The 16281-nt window shown below is 45.1% G+C and overlaps 1 protein-coding gene across 1 annotated transcript in view; it reads right to left on the bottom strand.

The window, feature by feature from the left end:
• EFNB2 (ephrin B2) overlaps nt 1-14787 on the bottom strand; it is a 42484-nt gene extending 27697 nt beyond the window's left edge. Inside the window, exon 1 of the mRNA XM_048080796.2 lies at nt 13692-14787. Coding sequence (XP_047936753.1) covers nt 13692-13819 — 128 coding nt within the window. The 5' untranslated portion in view covers nt 13820-14787. The remainder of the gene's footprint in view (nt 1-13691) is intronic.
• Between the last annotated feature and the right edge of the window lie 1494 nt (nt 14788-16281).

Here is a 16281-nt window from a genome sequence, read left to right as displayed (position 1 = left end):
GGAAAGCTGCCCTTCCCTCTCCGCTTGGCTCTCGTTCACAAAGTAAAGCAGAAAAAAACACAGCCTATCACACAATTATATAACTAAAATCTTCAGACCAAGTTGCGCTTTACCCCTCAGCCCTCAACATGAATCCAGGGTGTGAAATGAATGTGCAGTTCTCCTCCCATAAAAGGAAAGCACATTTTCTTCTGCCTTAAGAATTCCTCTGAGAGCAAACACCTATCTAGGTTTTTTTTTCTTCTTTTTTTCTGTAGGATGGGAAACAAGATCTGAGTGTTTTGCACAAGGCAGTGTAGCCTGGCTTAGAATATTTACTGCACAGATAAGGCTCAAAATGCTGAAAATACGTATGATTCAATTTTTTTACCAAGGATGGCAAAGGAACGATTTCAAAAACAATTTTAGATTTGATATTTAGTTTTTATACATGACCTCCACATAAAGCACTATTATCAGCAATTAACTTTTTGTTTTATTGTGCAGAAAGCAATTACTGCTTTGCAAGAAGCACACAGAGCACTAGACAACTCTGATCCACTTACTAAATCAATGCTGGTTACCACAAAAGAACCACTAATGTGCTTAGGATGGTCCGCTAACTAAGAAAAAAAGATGGATATGACCAACATTCTATTTTAAGTGCATTGTATTATAATTTCATCAGCATTTACAGAAATATGAACCGTCAAAACAGGGCCGGACTTATTTAGTTTCAACAATGAGGGAATTACTCCTCCAATCATCGCTTGCTATCTCTCACAAGCCTGCGAACACACACAAGCACGCTCTCTTTTTTACTGCATTTCAACAGAAACATGCTTTCTACCTAGAGTTTAAAAACTGCAAGTGGCTGCAGTGGAAAGCAGAAGCCAATCTGTATAAATGGCTTATTCTGAGGAATTTCTGAAAGAGAAAACACTCAGTAGGTACATTGTAATTAGTTGCTCTTTCTAGTTACCTCTTGACAAATGATGCATGCGGGTCTGGATGAGAGCCCAACTCTTGACCCATGCCACCACTACACACTTCAGAACTTCAAGCACAACCCCCTAACCTCAGCACTCTTTTAATTTTCTTTTTCCAGAAAGGCAGCATTGGTAATGCACAAAATGAGAACTAGACATGATTAGCAACGTTGGAATTCTTTCGGAAATGCTTCATATAGCTGTGCCCTAAATATATCTGAGGACAGCTTTCCGCCTTCAATTCCTTCCAAATATGTAGCATGTTTCAGGACTGGGTTAAAGGAGAGAACATGGAAACTCACCCTCAGCATTGTTCCCACAATGCTTAAAGATACACATTTACGACATTTGCAAACCTTTCAAACATAAGACATTCATGTGATAACTATTTTAAATACAGGAGATAGAGAAATGCAAGTTTTACCACCAAAAAAAATACCCTTAAAAATAAACATTTTTTTTGGATAGCACTTTACTGCCCCCTTTTGCACTTTAACATTAGAACAGGTTTCAATATGAGTATACTTCTGTGAAACACTGTTAAGAAATGGGCTAAAACGACAGAGCATCGAGTTTACACACTAAGAAACTACCAGGCACTGCTCCGGGGACGTATTCCACTTACCTAAGCTGTAAACAAATGAAACATATAGCTTTCATTGCCCTTAATCTTCCATGGAAGAGATCAGCAATAGATGGTTTAAATGACCATTTTCCATTTTAATCTGCATGTATATGGGCAATGGAGAAAGAAAGGGGTACTGCTCATTAACGCTAGTTGTCTATCACAATTTTCTAAAGCAAAGATCATCTGCAACTTGCATTTGGTTTTATTCAACAGGAAGAAAAGAATGACAAAGGGCTTTCTAGTCTGAGGCCATTCATGTGTTAGCAATCTCCTAACTGAAAGGATGGGTGTAGCCTTCAGAAGAAAACTTCACAAACTGGCAGGCAAGGATATTTTCATGAAAGGTGAAGACAAGAAGCCTAGACATTCAAATACCCTGCAAGCCTACAGGCATAAACCCGTTCTGCAACTCCGCACTGCAATTACAGTCAGTGCAGAATTCATGTGTGTCTGTGTGTGTCCATATACATCTACAAAAGGTAATAAATCTACAGTCTAGTGGCCAGTTATTTACAAAATACTAATTCATTATGACAGAGCCAGAGGGGGACTCGTCCTGCCCCTGCCCTCAGCTTCCATTTGACAAAGTCCATGTGCTGCTGTGTACACTTATACTTAAACTTAATCCATTTTCCTCTGTCATCCTACAATTACAATACAAGTCACAATAATATTAAATTTCACAGCCTACAGCATTGCACAATTGAACCATTACTGTAATGAAAACTGACTCCCTTTGATATTAACACTGGTGTTTTCTCTCATTTGCTAGCCATGAAATACAGGAAGAGACCAATGTTGTTTTAATTAAAGAATTGTTGTTCAAAATATGCTACTGGGAATATTAAAGTAGTTCTTTGCTCTCGCAGCAAAGATAATCAGGTATTTATATGGTTTGGGGTTTTGAAAAAATAAAAAAGTCTGTGCCATGGATTCAGTGAAACACAAAACCACCGCTCTACTTGCGCTCGCAGAGGCAGGGTGTGCCAAAACCAAGAAACATGGCGCTTTGTTGAAAAGATGCAGAGCAGTAGTTAGCATGGAACAGAAAGTCAAACCAAACCATGTGTGCTTCTTACACAAGTCACTAAAGTCTTTGCTGTTAGAAAGCTAACAGAGACCAGCTGGCACTTGCAAAAGAACTACTTTTCAAAAAGGGCACTGTAAATCACAAGCTATGGATGGAAGAAAGAAACAATGAAAACAGATTGTTCTATTGCTGTGCCGTTCCGTGCTCTTCTCCATTTCTATTACAGAAACAAATCTCATGTCAGCCACAACGCAAGGATACAAACCAAAGTTTTCAGTCTTCCTTAACTACAATTTGTTCACACCTGTACGGTCTTGTTCCAAGACATGCTCCAAGCAAAGTCTATAAAAGAGGGCGGGGTCTGTCTTCTTACTCGATGAGACATTAATAATCAGTGATGATATCTCAAATTCAAAGAAAAAAAATTCAGCTGCTTTGCAGTTGTTAGAAAAGATATTACTGCATACCATTTGCCTGCATAAGGAAACACTTGGAAGCTGAACAAGTTGTTAACTCACAACTTTCAGGAAAAGTTATGCCAAATCAACTATGATGGTGTCATCATAAGACAAACCAAACATTTTGGCAAACCTTTGTTATGCAAAGATTTTCAGAATCCAGCTGCAACTCACTTTCACTCCTACCTATACTGCATCCTTTTTCTCTTTATATAAAAAGGACAATTTTCAGATGGGAAAGGAAAAAAAAAAGAGCGAAAACCCAAATGAGACACCTACAATTGGTCTGCACTTGCATCTCACATTAAACCCAAGATTCAGCCACTGGTAAGTGTGGAGATCCTACGTTAATTACCAACTTTTCCAAAGTCTGACTGACTTGCAGAAGCAGAATCAAGCATGACCGCCTCTGCCATCTCCAAGACAGCAGTAATATCTGAACGACCAAAAACAGCTCTTTCCCCACTGCAGTGCTGAGCCTCTCGAATTAAGATAAGCTGCCAGCGGACTAGCTTAAAAATGCCCAGAGGTGTACTCATCACTAGATTGGACATCCCTACCCAGGTGGAAAAGTCCATCAGAAGGTTTCACCAAGTGGCTGGGGACCGCAGGAGCCTCAGCCACTCCATTTTGATCTGCTTGCTGCCCTGTGCCTGAGAGATTTTGTCTCAGGCTCTACCACAGGGAGGCTCAGCATGGTCAGTTAGTCACAAACCAGATTATCCTTCAGGGGTTAACCTGAGCTGCTCTGGGGATCAACTGAGCTGCTCACATCAACCAGTTGTCTGTGGAAATGCATCGGCATCACACTGAACTGCAAATAAAAGCACAGAAAATTGGGTACCGGCAGAGCTACCAGTGCAGACAGACATCTGGGAACAAAGGTGATGGACCTGCTCAAACTGTCCCAGCCAGCATGAGGGATCACCACCAGCACAGCTGCGCTGATAGCTGGCAAGCTACGTGGAAATTAAGACTCATTCCTAGTGCAGACAGGACTGTAGCTTCTGACATCATTTTCTGATAGAAAGAAATGTAATGAAGCTTCAGAGAGACGTGTATTTGTCCAACCCCCAAAAACCTTTTCACTCTGGCCTTGGTTCAAGACAGCTCATGCTTAAATTCGTCCCGCTTCAGCAAAAATATTCAGCATTCAGCACATGCTCAACATGAGCTCTTCTGAATGAGGACAGTTTCCTGAGTCAGGCTCTAGGAGCAGAGTTCAATCTTGCTCGCCTTGCTGTCACACACTGATCCAAAGAATTGAAAAGATTACAATAAGCAATACATTTATGAAAAATTTGCTTTTTTTCTCTTCAAAAACTGTCTGAAAACTGTTCCAATAAAAATTAGAAGGAACAACAATTACCACCAAAAATCATGTATTTTAGAATATTTATCGCACAGACCAGTAATCTTGCCTGCCAGCATGATCTTCCTTGTTCAGCTAATCCATATAGCTTGAAAATACCTTGGAAAAAAAAAAAGAACCGAAAAAACTAAAGGTCAAGTGTTGTGCAGTGATTAAGCTAGACTGCTTCTGAACTAAACTGAAATTAATTAAACATGAAGAAAACAACTGAAGTGTGGACAGTGAATGCTATGGGACTGCAAAACCTCAAAAGGAATCAAGATATGCCTAACTCCAAACGTGCACTTTCATCCTGTCAGGTATAGAAACCAACTGCTGCTCAGGAGGTAAGTAAGCAGATGGCAAGCACCAGAAAAAAAAATGAAAATGCAAAACGATGCACCACTTGAAGAGTTAGAACTGTAGTTATGTGTGCTTTCACCAGTGCTCGCTGCATAGGTTCCTTAAACAAACTGCTTCAAACTTGCAGAACATCAAAAGCCAGATGGGCCTTCCTGAATGAATCCACAGGCAAGGAGCCAGGATTCCCGTTTGCTGCAGAAATAGGCCTGGACTTGATTTGAGTCTTCTCAGCTCTGACAGGCTGGAGTCTGGCAGACCTCCCAATCCAAAATAAAATAGCATTCAATTGCAACTAGGCTTTAACTAATAATAATAATAAATTTTAAATCCCTCTTATTAGCTTAAACATGCATTTCCCTTTAGAGTGCATTGCTCACCTTTCCCACCATTGTTCTTTGGTTTGGGTACCTAAGTAAATACACTATTCAAATAAACACTAACAAAACAGTCAGAAACAATTGACAGCATCACAGAGTTTTCAGGCTAACGTATCATTCCAGCATCTAACCTATCCTCCTGTGCATTCTTTAAAGTGTATACAGTTCCAAATGCTACTAAATAAAGTTTTGCAAATTCTATTTTAGCCATTAATCACAAGACATTTAAAAAGAATGCTGTAGGTTGAAAAACCATCTTATAGTTATGTATATGCTATGCATCAGGAATGATTCACCTAGCAACATAATCCTCTACCAGCCTTTATCTTTTTTGGCCTGGGACCTGCTTTTAAAACCAGAAGAAAGCATAGGCTATTACATCAAAGTTTAAATCAGCTGCATTATAATTATCGTGCTGATACCGCAATAAACACTGGGTGTTGGCTGGCCAGGATTGCCAAAAAAGATAGAGGTCCTGCCCTTATTCACTGTCTTTGACAGTGTATATAATCACATCAAAGGAAAGTTCTCTGCATCACAGTTAGCAGAAAAAAAGGATCTGGATGTTCCCTTTCCTTGAGTAAATGATAGATTTTGTTCATTATAATAAAATTAAAAATTTTACCTATAATGAGAAAAACAATTATAATGTAGAGCCCTCGAAGGCTAATGTAATACTCGCTAGAGTCACTGGAAGTATTTTCATGGAGTTGAACAGGACCTAGACGGAAGCCTTAAACATGTTTACCTACTTGCAGCTGAAAACACAAAATACTTCAGGACATTTTCAAATATAGAATTTAAAATTATATATTGTAAACCTGTACTTAAGACTTCTCGAAGACTTCTGAAAATCTGGCTAACCCTAAACATTAATTTATAAGCACAAAAAATAACAAAACTAACAACTAATTCAGAACGACACTGAAGACACTACAAGTCTAAGCATCAGTTTAAGGAATGCCTGTTTGTTTGTCATTTCAGTTTTGAAGATGGAGCTGTCCTTGAGGGCAGAGGAGCAACGGCAAAACTGTTTTTCGTTCTGCCATTTTGTTTTCATACTTGGCGTTCAGAAACAGACTCAGTGAAAATGTGCTTGTTTTCTTAAATCGTGCCCCCCTCCCTCCCCCTTTAGGGAAACTCAGTGCAGACTGCACAAGCTCCGTGTTTTAAGTCCATCTTTGAATCAACCTCTGCGAGTAAAAACTATTTCAGGGAAGTGGCACCTGCAGATGATTTTGTGTGGGAGCACACAGCCCTGGCACCCGCGGCACAGGGAGCCCCCTCCATACAGCACCACCTATTCCTTTCTGTGCCTTGCCAAACGCACCGAGTCTTATCTCGCACATTTCTGAAATGTGACATGACAGGCAGGTTCGAAAGCTAAATGTTGGATAATGGCTGGCAAACAAAGGACATCGGTTTTTGCATTATTTCTTTAATTACTTTAACCCTTGTTCTAACAGAAAGCATAAGGCCAGAGTAATTCAGCTTCTCCCTTTGTCATTTGCCTGCCATAAATATGCACCAGTCTGCATTTGAAAAGCTGAAGGAGGCCGCAAGCTTGCTGGACATTTATCATGCTCTGTTCCCTGTTAACAAGCAAATACTTTAGTTGAATGGCCCATTAGCAATCATTGTCAAATGCAGAATGCAAGGTGCTTGGATGTGACCGGCCTGTAAATTAGATGAGGGTGCCCCTGTGCTTTGGAGAATTTCAGCAAATGAATTGGATCTTTTGATATAGATTTCTGAAGGTTAAGCTGCAAGAGAGGAAACATATCTGAGTACTTCAGACTTTTGCCAATCTGTTCGGCTCCCTATATGCACTTGTTTATTTTTCGTTTGTTAAATCGCATCAGCAGCTTGACAGCTTGGGTTCTGGAGTTGCCTTTTCAGTCAGATTGTGAAGCTTTCCACTCTACCATGGGGTAGGATAAGAATGATAAATTTAAGCATATAATTAACATCTTTATAACAAAATAGAAAATGGGGGAAAAAAAGAACCTTAAAAAGTGTCCAAGCCACTGCCAAACAAACAGCATGAATCCTATTTTGCCGAGCTCATCCGAGGCTCGTTCCCACTAAAGAAAGACACAACTGTTATTGTAGACTTCGGTGTTTTTTTTCCCTTATGTCTAGACTCTGCCTAACAAATGCAGAATGCTTTCTTTTTCCCCTCAGCAGACAAATGAGCAGGCAATAAAGTAAATATTTCTCATTTGAATGGTACCCCGATTTGCAACGTAATGCTGACTTTAAGCTCTGGGTGTTTATGGTTGTCATTTGGGTAGAAAAGCAAGCTATAACTACTTGGAAAGCTCTTTAAGAGAAAAGGCAGGGGAAAAAAAACAGGCAGCTGCACTGGGAGAGGTATTTTACTACCTTTACAGCTGCAGATCGCTTAAAATAAATGACAAAGCAATGGCTACAATCTCTGCTGGCTGAACGCAAGAGGCTGACAGCAAACTCATCCCAATGATGGGGGGGGGGGGGGGCAGATGCTTATCTCGTTCATTTCTAGATCTCAGCCAGCCTTTCAGGAATAAATACCACCCAGAGACTAAGCCAATCAATTTGATTATCTGCAGTTTTACTGGCAAATAGGAATTAATGCTGTTTTGGGTTGTTGGCGTTTTGTTGCTGTTTTTTTTTTCTTCTTTTATATTTTTGCAGGGTGGGAAACATAAGAAACGCTGAAACACCTGGCTGGGGCACGGACAATGCAGTATGTTTGTCAGTGCTGTTCCCATGGAGTGAGGGATCGAGACCTTGGCCCGTAACAGAGCCAAAATCTGTTCTCCTGGTCTCTGTTCTCCTTCCAGCTAACCCCAGCCCCACCTGTTCCCCCTGCCCCCAGTGAAGGACGGCCAGGCATGCGAGCAGCCCACCCGACAGCACGGCTGCTGCAGGGCCAGGCCTGGACGAGGAGAGCCATCCCTGCCTCACCACTGCCACAGCCTCAAGCTTCAGCCGGCCCCCGCTCCAGACGGAGCAGCAAATGAAATCTATCTTTACCATATTATACGCCACCAATGAGCAAGAACTGAGCAGCTTTTCTTCGCTGCTTTAACCAGCCCGAGCCACAAGTAGGCCTTTCATACAGCCTAATCCCGGCCCCGAGTTTTGTGCGGCTCTCACATAATGCCTCGCAGCCCGGAGCAAGGCCCTTAGTCTCCAGCACCCCTTTCAGAGACGTGTCATTTCTAACATCAAGCTAATCTATATGTTGCCATGGCATCACCCTTTATCTGCCTTTACATCTTATGAACTGCATGGATTTACCACATTATTTTTATCTGAAAGACAGAAAATGGTGGTTTTATTGCCATACAATCAGATTACTGCTGCTAGTTTCTCTATGCCTTTTTACCATACTTCAATCAAAAGGGATCAGTTTCTTTATACTCTGCCCTTGATTTACATTACATCTGTAAAGACCTAGTCTGGGTTGTAATCCCCTTATTAACTATGACCAGGGTTGATTTGCCTAAAAATAAAAGCAAATTGTGTCAGACCTTTTCACTTTGTTTTTGATTCGGAACTACAAAATGGATTACTAAAGAAATCTTCAGAGTTCACACGGCTGGTATAGTACTGAATTTAAAATGAGAATTAAACAAGTTAAACATGGGAGCTGTGTCAACGGTTTACATTTTCCATCATGGGAGAAAGGCTGAACTGCATTTGTCTTTGTGTTCTCCAGCTTTAAAGAGACAATGAAGCCACAGGAGTTTTTCCAAGCTCTTCTAACACTGTCTATTTGCCATCCTCCCTTCCTCTGCTTTTCAGGCAACTCCCTCCCAAACTCTTCTCCCTTGCCGCTCCCTTCCCCCTCCACCCTAGAAAAAGCCTCACTCGAGAGAAGAGTGCTCTGGTTAAAAGTTTATAGTTCTATGGCACTGCATATTTTAATCAAAATATTTCAAGCAGTGTAACATTCCTATTTAAGTTTCCACAACGCCTCACAAAGAATGAGCTCATAAGCAAATCCATGTAGATGTATGATAAATGACCTGAAAAACAGGTTTCTTTATGTCAGCAGTCAAGGAAGGCAGACATTAGGCACACATGAATAACATTTTAATCACTACTTTTTTCTCAGAAGACTTTCTTCTCATTTGCAACAAGCAATTTCTAGTACCGCAGGTTGCACGACACATGAAGACCAGATCGTCTAAAAGGCCCTGGTTCTGGCTGCTGTGCAAGTCTCCAAGGCTTGTCCTGGCCAGCATGCCACTGTAGTCACCTCAGGCCCTCTGCTGCCTTTCCATTACAGAAACCTTGACCGAATTTGCGACAATCCTAATTGTCACACCTCAAGGGATGCAATCTCCTTGCAACAAAACAGGAAAGAGGAAGAAAAAAGAGAGGGAGGGAGGCATTCTTGTGTGTGGAAAAAGGGGGGACATGGCAATTTTAGCTTGACTTTTAGTCACTGCCTTTCTGAATGCAATTACTCCATTAGACAAAGTGAAACAACATGGCACAGCTTACAGATAACATGCTTTATGATAATTACAATAAATAATGTATCAATTATACTCCCCCTGTGAAAGACTAGGGGAAAATAACCAACTGAAAAATCTGGACATTACTTTGTTCTGAATTGAGTTTGCTAATTCACTTGTGTTAAGACCTGGCTACAAACACCAGAGATAACAAATGGACTGGAAGACACCACTCACTTCTTGTATAAGCATGCCAAGTGTCAACAGCTATGTTTTGGGTACAATTTAGAAGCATGTGTTTAAATCATTTTAACCTTCCACTCCTGTTTCTTCAGCTTGAAGCTGCAATTGTTGAGGTTAGAAAGTGTGCTCCCATGACACCGGACTCCCAAATAAATTCTTGTCTAGCAAGAGGCTACCAAACATGTTGTGAGGTATCGTTTTAGCAAGCTCTTTGTGCTTCGGCAGACTCACTTGTCCTGTGAAACAAGGACTGTCCATTACCTACAGTTTATCATCCTGACAAAACGTGAGGAATGTGGATGTGAAAGCACTAACAATTCCACCCCTGGTGCTTTCCCCTTTTTTCTCTCTATATTAAAACCGACAAGATTAACCCAAATGCAAACTGCAGAGCATAGTTCAAGGGGCTATTCAATCGGTAGTGAATGTGCATTTGTTTACCTACAAAAATAAGAATTTCAGAAATAATGAGAAGCAGACTAGTCTATATGCTACTGAATAGCCCATTTAACAGGGTCATCAATTGTAGTTTATTTTATCAGTTTCTGACATGTGAGCATTCATTCAGAGATGGGCTGTGAAATATCCCATATATAATTGGTTATAAGAGATAGAGAGAAACAGCTATGTAATCTAACTTAATCAGTGTCAAATGCAGCAGTTTTGAGGATAAGCTTCCACATGTTACCAAGGAGAACTGCCTCACTCACCAGCCTATAGCATGCAAGGCATAGACACTCAGACAGAAACAATGGGTTTTGAATGAGATTTTGCGAAGGTTTGACTGAAATGCACTCCACAACGCTATGCTCTGTCATACATTTCAGAGGCAGTGTTGAGTGCTTGGGAGGTGAAATTGAGGTAATCCGTGCTATCTATATATATTGTTTATCTTGGCAGAAACCGCACAGGCAGAAAGTCCCTGATTAAAAAGTGTCAACAGGAGTTAAGTCTACAGAATAATTTCTCACTGCATTTTCAAGATCATGAGAACTAACTTTCTTCAAATGAGAAGTCTAACATCTACAAAACCATCTGCAATGATGACATTTAACCTCTCAAGCTATAAAGTCAGAGGTATAATTATCTTATGTCACTTAAAATGCACCTCTTGTGACTCGGTGGAGGCAATGAAAGTAGAGCTCAAGGAAGGGAGAAAGGAGCTGAGCATGAGCAGGGCAGGGAAGTCTGTGTTCAAACAGCTACTGTGTGCTCTCAATCCCAGCCACCTGCTAAAAATTACAACCTCTAAACTTCAGTGCAAAACCAATTCAGTTTATATGTTCACCTTAACCTAAAATTTATTATTTCTTACTTTATATTAACCTGACTAATAACTTCTCCCAGCATTTAATTGCCTACCTGTTCAGCAGATTTATGTGTTGAGGCTTTCAATAGAGTTAAATGAATAGCTTCCCTGAATAAATTAACCAGTACCAAAAGATAGTTATTATTTCAAACCTAGAAAGGAGCTTTATTATACTATGCTGAGATCCTTTCAGCAGCTTACTTCTCAAGCGTGTTGAATCCCAAGCAAGGACAACCTTGTCTAAGGAGAAATTATTCAGTATCCTTTGGGCAAACAATTGTGACAAGAATTAGTAAGAAATCCTGCTCTGAGAAGTGGAGCTGTCTCACCAACAGCAATATCGGTAATGCATTTGTAAGCTTCCTCAAAGTATGGGCCTCCAAGTGGCCTATAAATCACTATCCCCAGCAATTGAAAAGACTAATTTTAATAGTGTACTTCTTCACTGTGGTGATTAAGCCTCAATGAATCACTCAAGAAAACTCAATTACATCAACAGCAGAACCTATTTTTAAGTGTGCATTTAAGTTGAAAAAGCAATTAGATATTATCATTAGATCTACCATTAACAACATTCAAACCTTTTTTGTAATCAAATAGTTTAGGATTACCCAAATGGAAACACAACTTGTATTTGATAACGGCAGCATATCCCCAGGCACTATAAGATGGGTTAAATTCTGCTGCTTGGATACTTTAATTTCACTGATGGCTAATAAAAGCTACAAGGTAAGTTTAAAAAAAAAGGGAAAGCAGGTTGGAACTGGAGGAGCAGCAGAGGAGAGGCCAGAGCAGCAAGCTGTTCTGCATTGGAAGAGTGACCTCTGTAGGAAAACACCGAGCACAGGGCTGGTGATGCAAACCTCCAGGGCTGAGCCGAGCCTGTTTTCCACAAGCACAGTAGGCCCACTAATGCAATGCAGCCCCAGCTCACAGCCTGTGACTTCTGAAAACTCAAACAGCACCGTAAAGCCCGCCTTATAATCGCCTACTTCTCTTTATTCTCAGGTGTCATGACATACCACCTTTCTTAAACCAAAGAAAGGGCTTAAAACTGCATGAATCATAGAAGTGCAGAGCCAGAGACTGGAGCTAAACTTTGTTATCCTAACTGGCTTCCCACCTGGTGTATGTGTAAATAAAATGAACATTTGCCACAATGCTAAGAATAAAAACACAGAAATGTCTACTCCACAGCCTTCCTATCAGTTTCTACTTTTTTTAATGAAAGATTAGAAAACTTCTCTGCAAAGAAGTCACACGGGGATACAGCAAGTAGTTCATTATTTAAAACTGCTGGCACAAAACCTGCAAGTTTTTCCTCAGCAGGAACAATGGTAGGGAATGATGACAGTAAGGCAAGACTTGATAAACTTGAGTTGCCACTCTTAATTCAAACTTTGAAATCTTCCCCAATTTTTTGGAAATCCTGCCACCCGCACAGAACTAAGCCCCAGTCCAGGAAATACTCCATTCTTCTCATTTCATCGCAACCTAACATTTCCTCTAAAAAGTCCCCTGGGAAAACAAGACAGATACTTACTGGGTTTAATTGGAAATTTAAAATTCAATTAATACAATGCACACAGTTTGCTTTTTAATATATATTAAAGATGTAATATAAGTTCGAATAAATTATTTTAATCCATTTCTGGTTTAAAACTTCCTGAACTTATTACAGACTATTCCTTCCTAGCCAGGGAAAAAAAATTGCTAAGGTGTTTTTAATCACAAAAGTTCAAAGGGTTTCACAGCCGGACGAAGCCAACTTTTATTTTGCATATGTCAGAAAAAAAAAAAAGAAGGGGATAGAAAAGTTTTCTCGGGTAGACTGTTCTTTGGAAAGACGTCCCACTTCCTAAAGTACTCTTCTTTCCCAAAGCCTAAGTTTCTTCTGTTTAAGTTTTTAAAGGATATGCTATTTTAAGACCGTGCTTTGATAGCGAAGCCCTGGGAGCCCATGCAGTTTTTTGCCTGGGTTTGCTAATGAAGAATGACACTAAATGGTTGCGTGATGGGTAGCGCTCACTTCATTACTCACTGGCATGTGCCTTGATACCATCAACTCCACCACCAAATTTAGCCCTGCTCTACGCAGATGCAACCCCGCCGGAGTCAAACGGGATGAGTTTGCATCTGCGGGCGGAGAAGTTGAGGAGCACCCACACACCCACCCAACCCCTTCCCAGCAGCGCCGCCCGGTGCCGCCGGCCCCGCGGCCTCCACCGCTCCCACCGCGGGATGGCGGCGGCTCCCCCGCGGGGCCGTGCACCCCTCCCGCAGCTTTCAGCCCAGTGCTACCGCCCCTCCCCGGCCCGGCCCGACTCCCCCTGGCTCCCTCCATCCCGGTGGGGGCAAGCAGCGGGCTGCCGCCGCCACACGGCCCGGAGAGGGCCGGATCCTGCCGGGACAGCCACCCCCCCCCCCCGCGCCCCGTCCCGTCTCTTGGGGGCCGCGGCAGCGTCCCCCCGCGCGGAGGGAGGAGGAGGACGACGGCGGCAGCGGCGACTTACTTGGGGTTGGAGGAATTCCAATAGATGGGGTCTAAAACGATGGACCTGGCCAGCGCAGTTCTGCATAAAACCATCGCGACTCCCCAGCAGTACTTCCAGGCGGAGCCGTCGCGCCTCCGCGCTGCCATGGTCGCGGGCGGCACCGAGCCCGTGCCCGGCGCCTCGCCAACTCCGCCGCACCTGGGCGGGCGCCCGGTATCCCCAAGGCCGGGACGGGTGGGAAAAATAAAATAACAATCAAATAATAATAATAAAAAAAATCACACAAGGCGGCGGCGGGTCGACGATGCACTTGGCGAGAGCCGCGACAGATCTACTGAGTCATGTATGCCACCCGCACGTAGGGCATTGATTCTCCTGCGAGGTAAGATCCCAGCTGCCTCCGAAGTAACGACGGCGGTAAGGAAAAAAAGCAAACGCCTCAGTCCTTCCTCTCACTCGGGGTCTGCCGGCTGCCTTGGAGGATGCCACTCAAACTGCCAACTCCCATTTGGATCCAGTGCGCCATACACATTCACAGTGTCTAAGGCTCGCGTGAAAAGGAGTAGAAAAAAAAACAGCAAACGGTGCTGGGAGAAATAAAAGGGCTAGGGAAGGGGGCACAGCCCCGGCAGGAGGCTCCTGCTGCGTGTCTCTCAGCGCTGCCCGCAGTTTGCAATCCGCACAGGCACCAGCCCGGGCTGCTTCGGGGAGCTCGGGCGCAACCGCGAGTCAATAAATCCACTCCGAGAGTCACCTCCCCCGGTCCCGGGGAGGCGCATCCGCAGGGCTCCGGCTCCCCCGGGGGGCACCGCCGCTGTCCTTGCCGCCGGCGCGGGGCGAGAAATAATATTAATTAAAAATAAAACAGAGGGCGGGGGGGGGTCGCGGCGTCAAAACCTCTCTCCCTTACAAGATCCGCAGTGCGTGCCGCGGCGGCAGGAGGAAAGAGCCGGGCGCGGGGCTCAGCGCGGAACAGACGCGGCGCCAGCCTCCGCCGTTCCCCCGCCGCCTTCCTTCACCCGAGCCCCCGCAGCCGTCGTCACCGCTCTACCGCCGCCACCGCGGCGAGTCCCCGGCGCAGGAGCGCGGCCGGCGGCAGCGCGCCGCCGTAGCCATATAAGCGCGGCCCCGCCGCCCCGCCGCCGCCGCTCATAGGGCCGCCGCCGGGCCGCCGCGCTGGTTGGGCGCCGCGCGTGTCACTTACCGCCGCCGCCGCGGCGGGCGGGGCCGAGCCGGGCCGGGCCGGGCCGTGCTGTGCCGTGCCGAGCCGGCAGGTAACACCCCCCGGCTGTAACACCCACCCCGGCTGTGCCACCCCCCGCCGGGCCCCGTAACACCCCCCCCCCGGTCCGGGGGAGGCCGGCGGGGAGAGGGAGAAGCCCGCTCGCTTCGAGTCGCTTTTTAGCTGCGTGGGGCGAGAATGAGGAAAACGAGAGAGATTGGGGAAAAAAATGGAAAAAAAAAAAAAAGTCTTGGCTAAAATTGAGCACGCTTCCGTCTAAAGGGCCGGGCACTCGGTGGGGAGGGGGGCTGCGGGCCTCATCCTGCCGTGCCCCTCCGGTGCCCCGCCGGCCCTGCCCACGCCGTCTGCGGCTCCGCAAAGTTTGGCCGTGCTGGGCGATCGGCCCCGGGCCGCCCCTGAGCCCGCAGGACTTGGCCTCGGCTCAGCCCCCCCGGCTCGGCACCGGCTTCCCTCGCCGTCCCCCGGCCGCCGCTCAGCGCCGCTTTCCTCCCCGCCACACTTACAGGGGACGATGGGGGGGAATTTTAGGATCCGGCTTCTTTTCACACCCCCGCACACCTCGCCGGCACCTGGCCCTTTTACTTCTTGTCGGTATCAATATTATTTTATTATTATTTTATTCGTTCTTAGGCCCGGACAAGGCTGGAAGTGCTTCCCCGGAGGTCCCAAGGCGGGGGTTGCGGAGAGAGCCGGGGAGGGGGCGCCGCGCCCCCGCCGCCGCCGCGCTCGGTGCCCGGCGCCCTGCGGCTCCCGCGGCACTTCCACGGGGCCACAGCTCCCACTAGCGGCCGGTGGCAGCCCTCGGAGGGGGACGGGGTGTCCCCTCGGCCGGCCCCCGGCCGCGGAGCCCTCGCGTCCCGTCCTCCGCCGGCGCCCATGCGGTTCCCTTCATCCCCCCCCCCCCCAAAAAAAAAAATTGGCCAGTAATTGGGGATAAGGAGCCAACAGCGCTTGCCCCGGGCTGTGGCACTGGGGAATGGTCCGCGCCCAGAGCCGTACCCCGGGTAAATCCTGGGTGTGTAATGTCACGGCCGCTCCCGTAAAAACGGAGGGGCTTAGCGAATTTCTTCCAGCAGGGATTTCTTTGCCAAAACAGTATCTGCAGAAAGGATTAAAAGTTAAATCCCAGGAAATTACGGCGCTCTTTCGGTCATTTCCCAGCCTTTTATTTCAAGCAGGCAAAGAACGTGCAGCAAAAGACTCTAATAAAGAGCCAATTCGGTCTAATTTCATTCCCGGAGTACCACTGGCATTTATTTAAAAACCGGGTTAGCGGCGGTGCTCGTCCGGCATTGAGGCGAACGCGAAGCAGACCGTAGGAGGGAAACGGCTGCCCAAATCCTTTCTTTCCCCGATCAATTTGGA

Source organism: Anser cygnoides, chromosome 1, assembly GCF_040182565.1.
Source record: "Anser cygnoides isolate HZ-2024a breed goose chromosome 1, Taihu_goose_T2T_genome, whole genome shotgun sequence".
Taxonomy (NCBI): Eukaryota; Metazoa; Chordata; class Aves; order Anseriformes; family Anatidae; genus Anser; species Anser cygnoides.
Note: the sequence above shows the minus strand (reverse complement) of the source record. Positions and strands in the feature narration are given on the sequence as shown.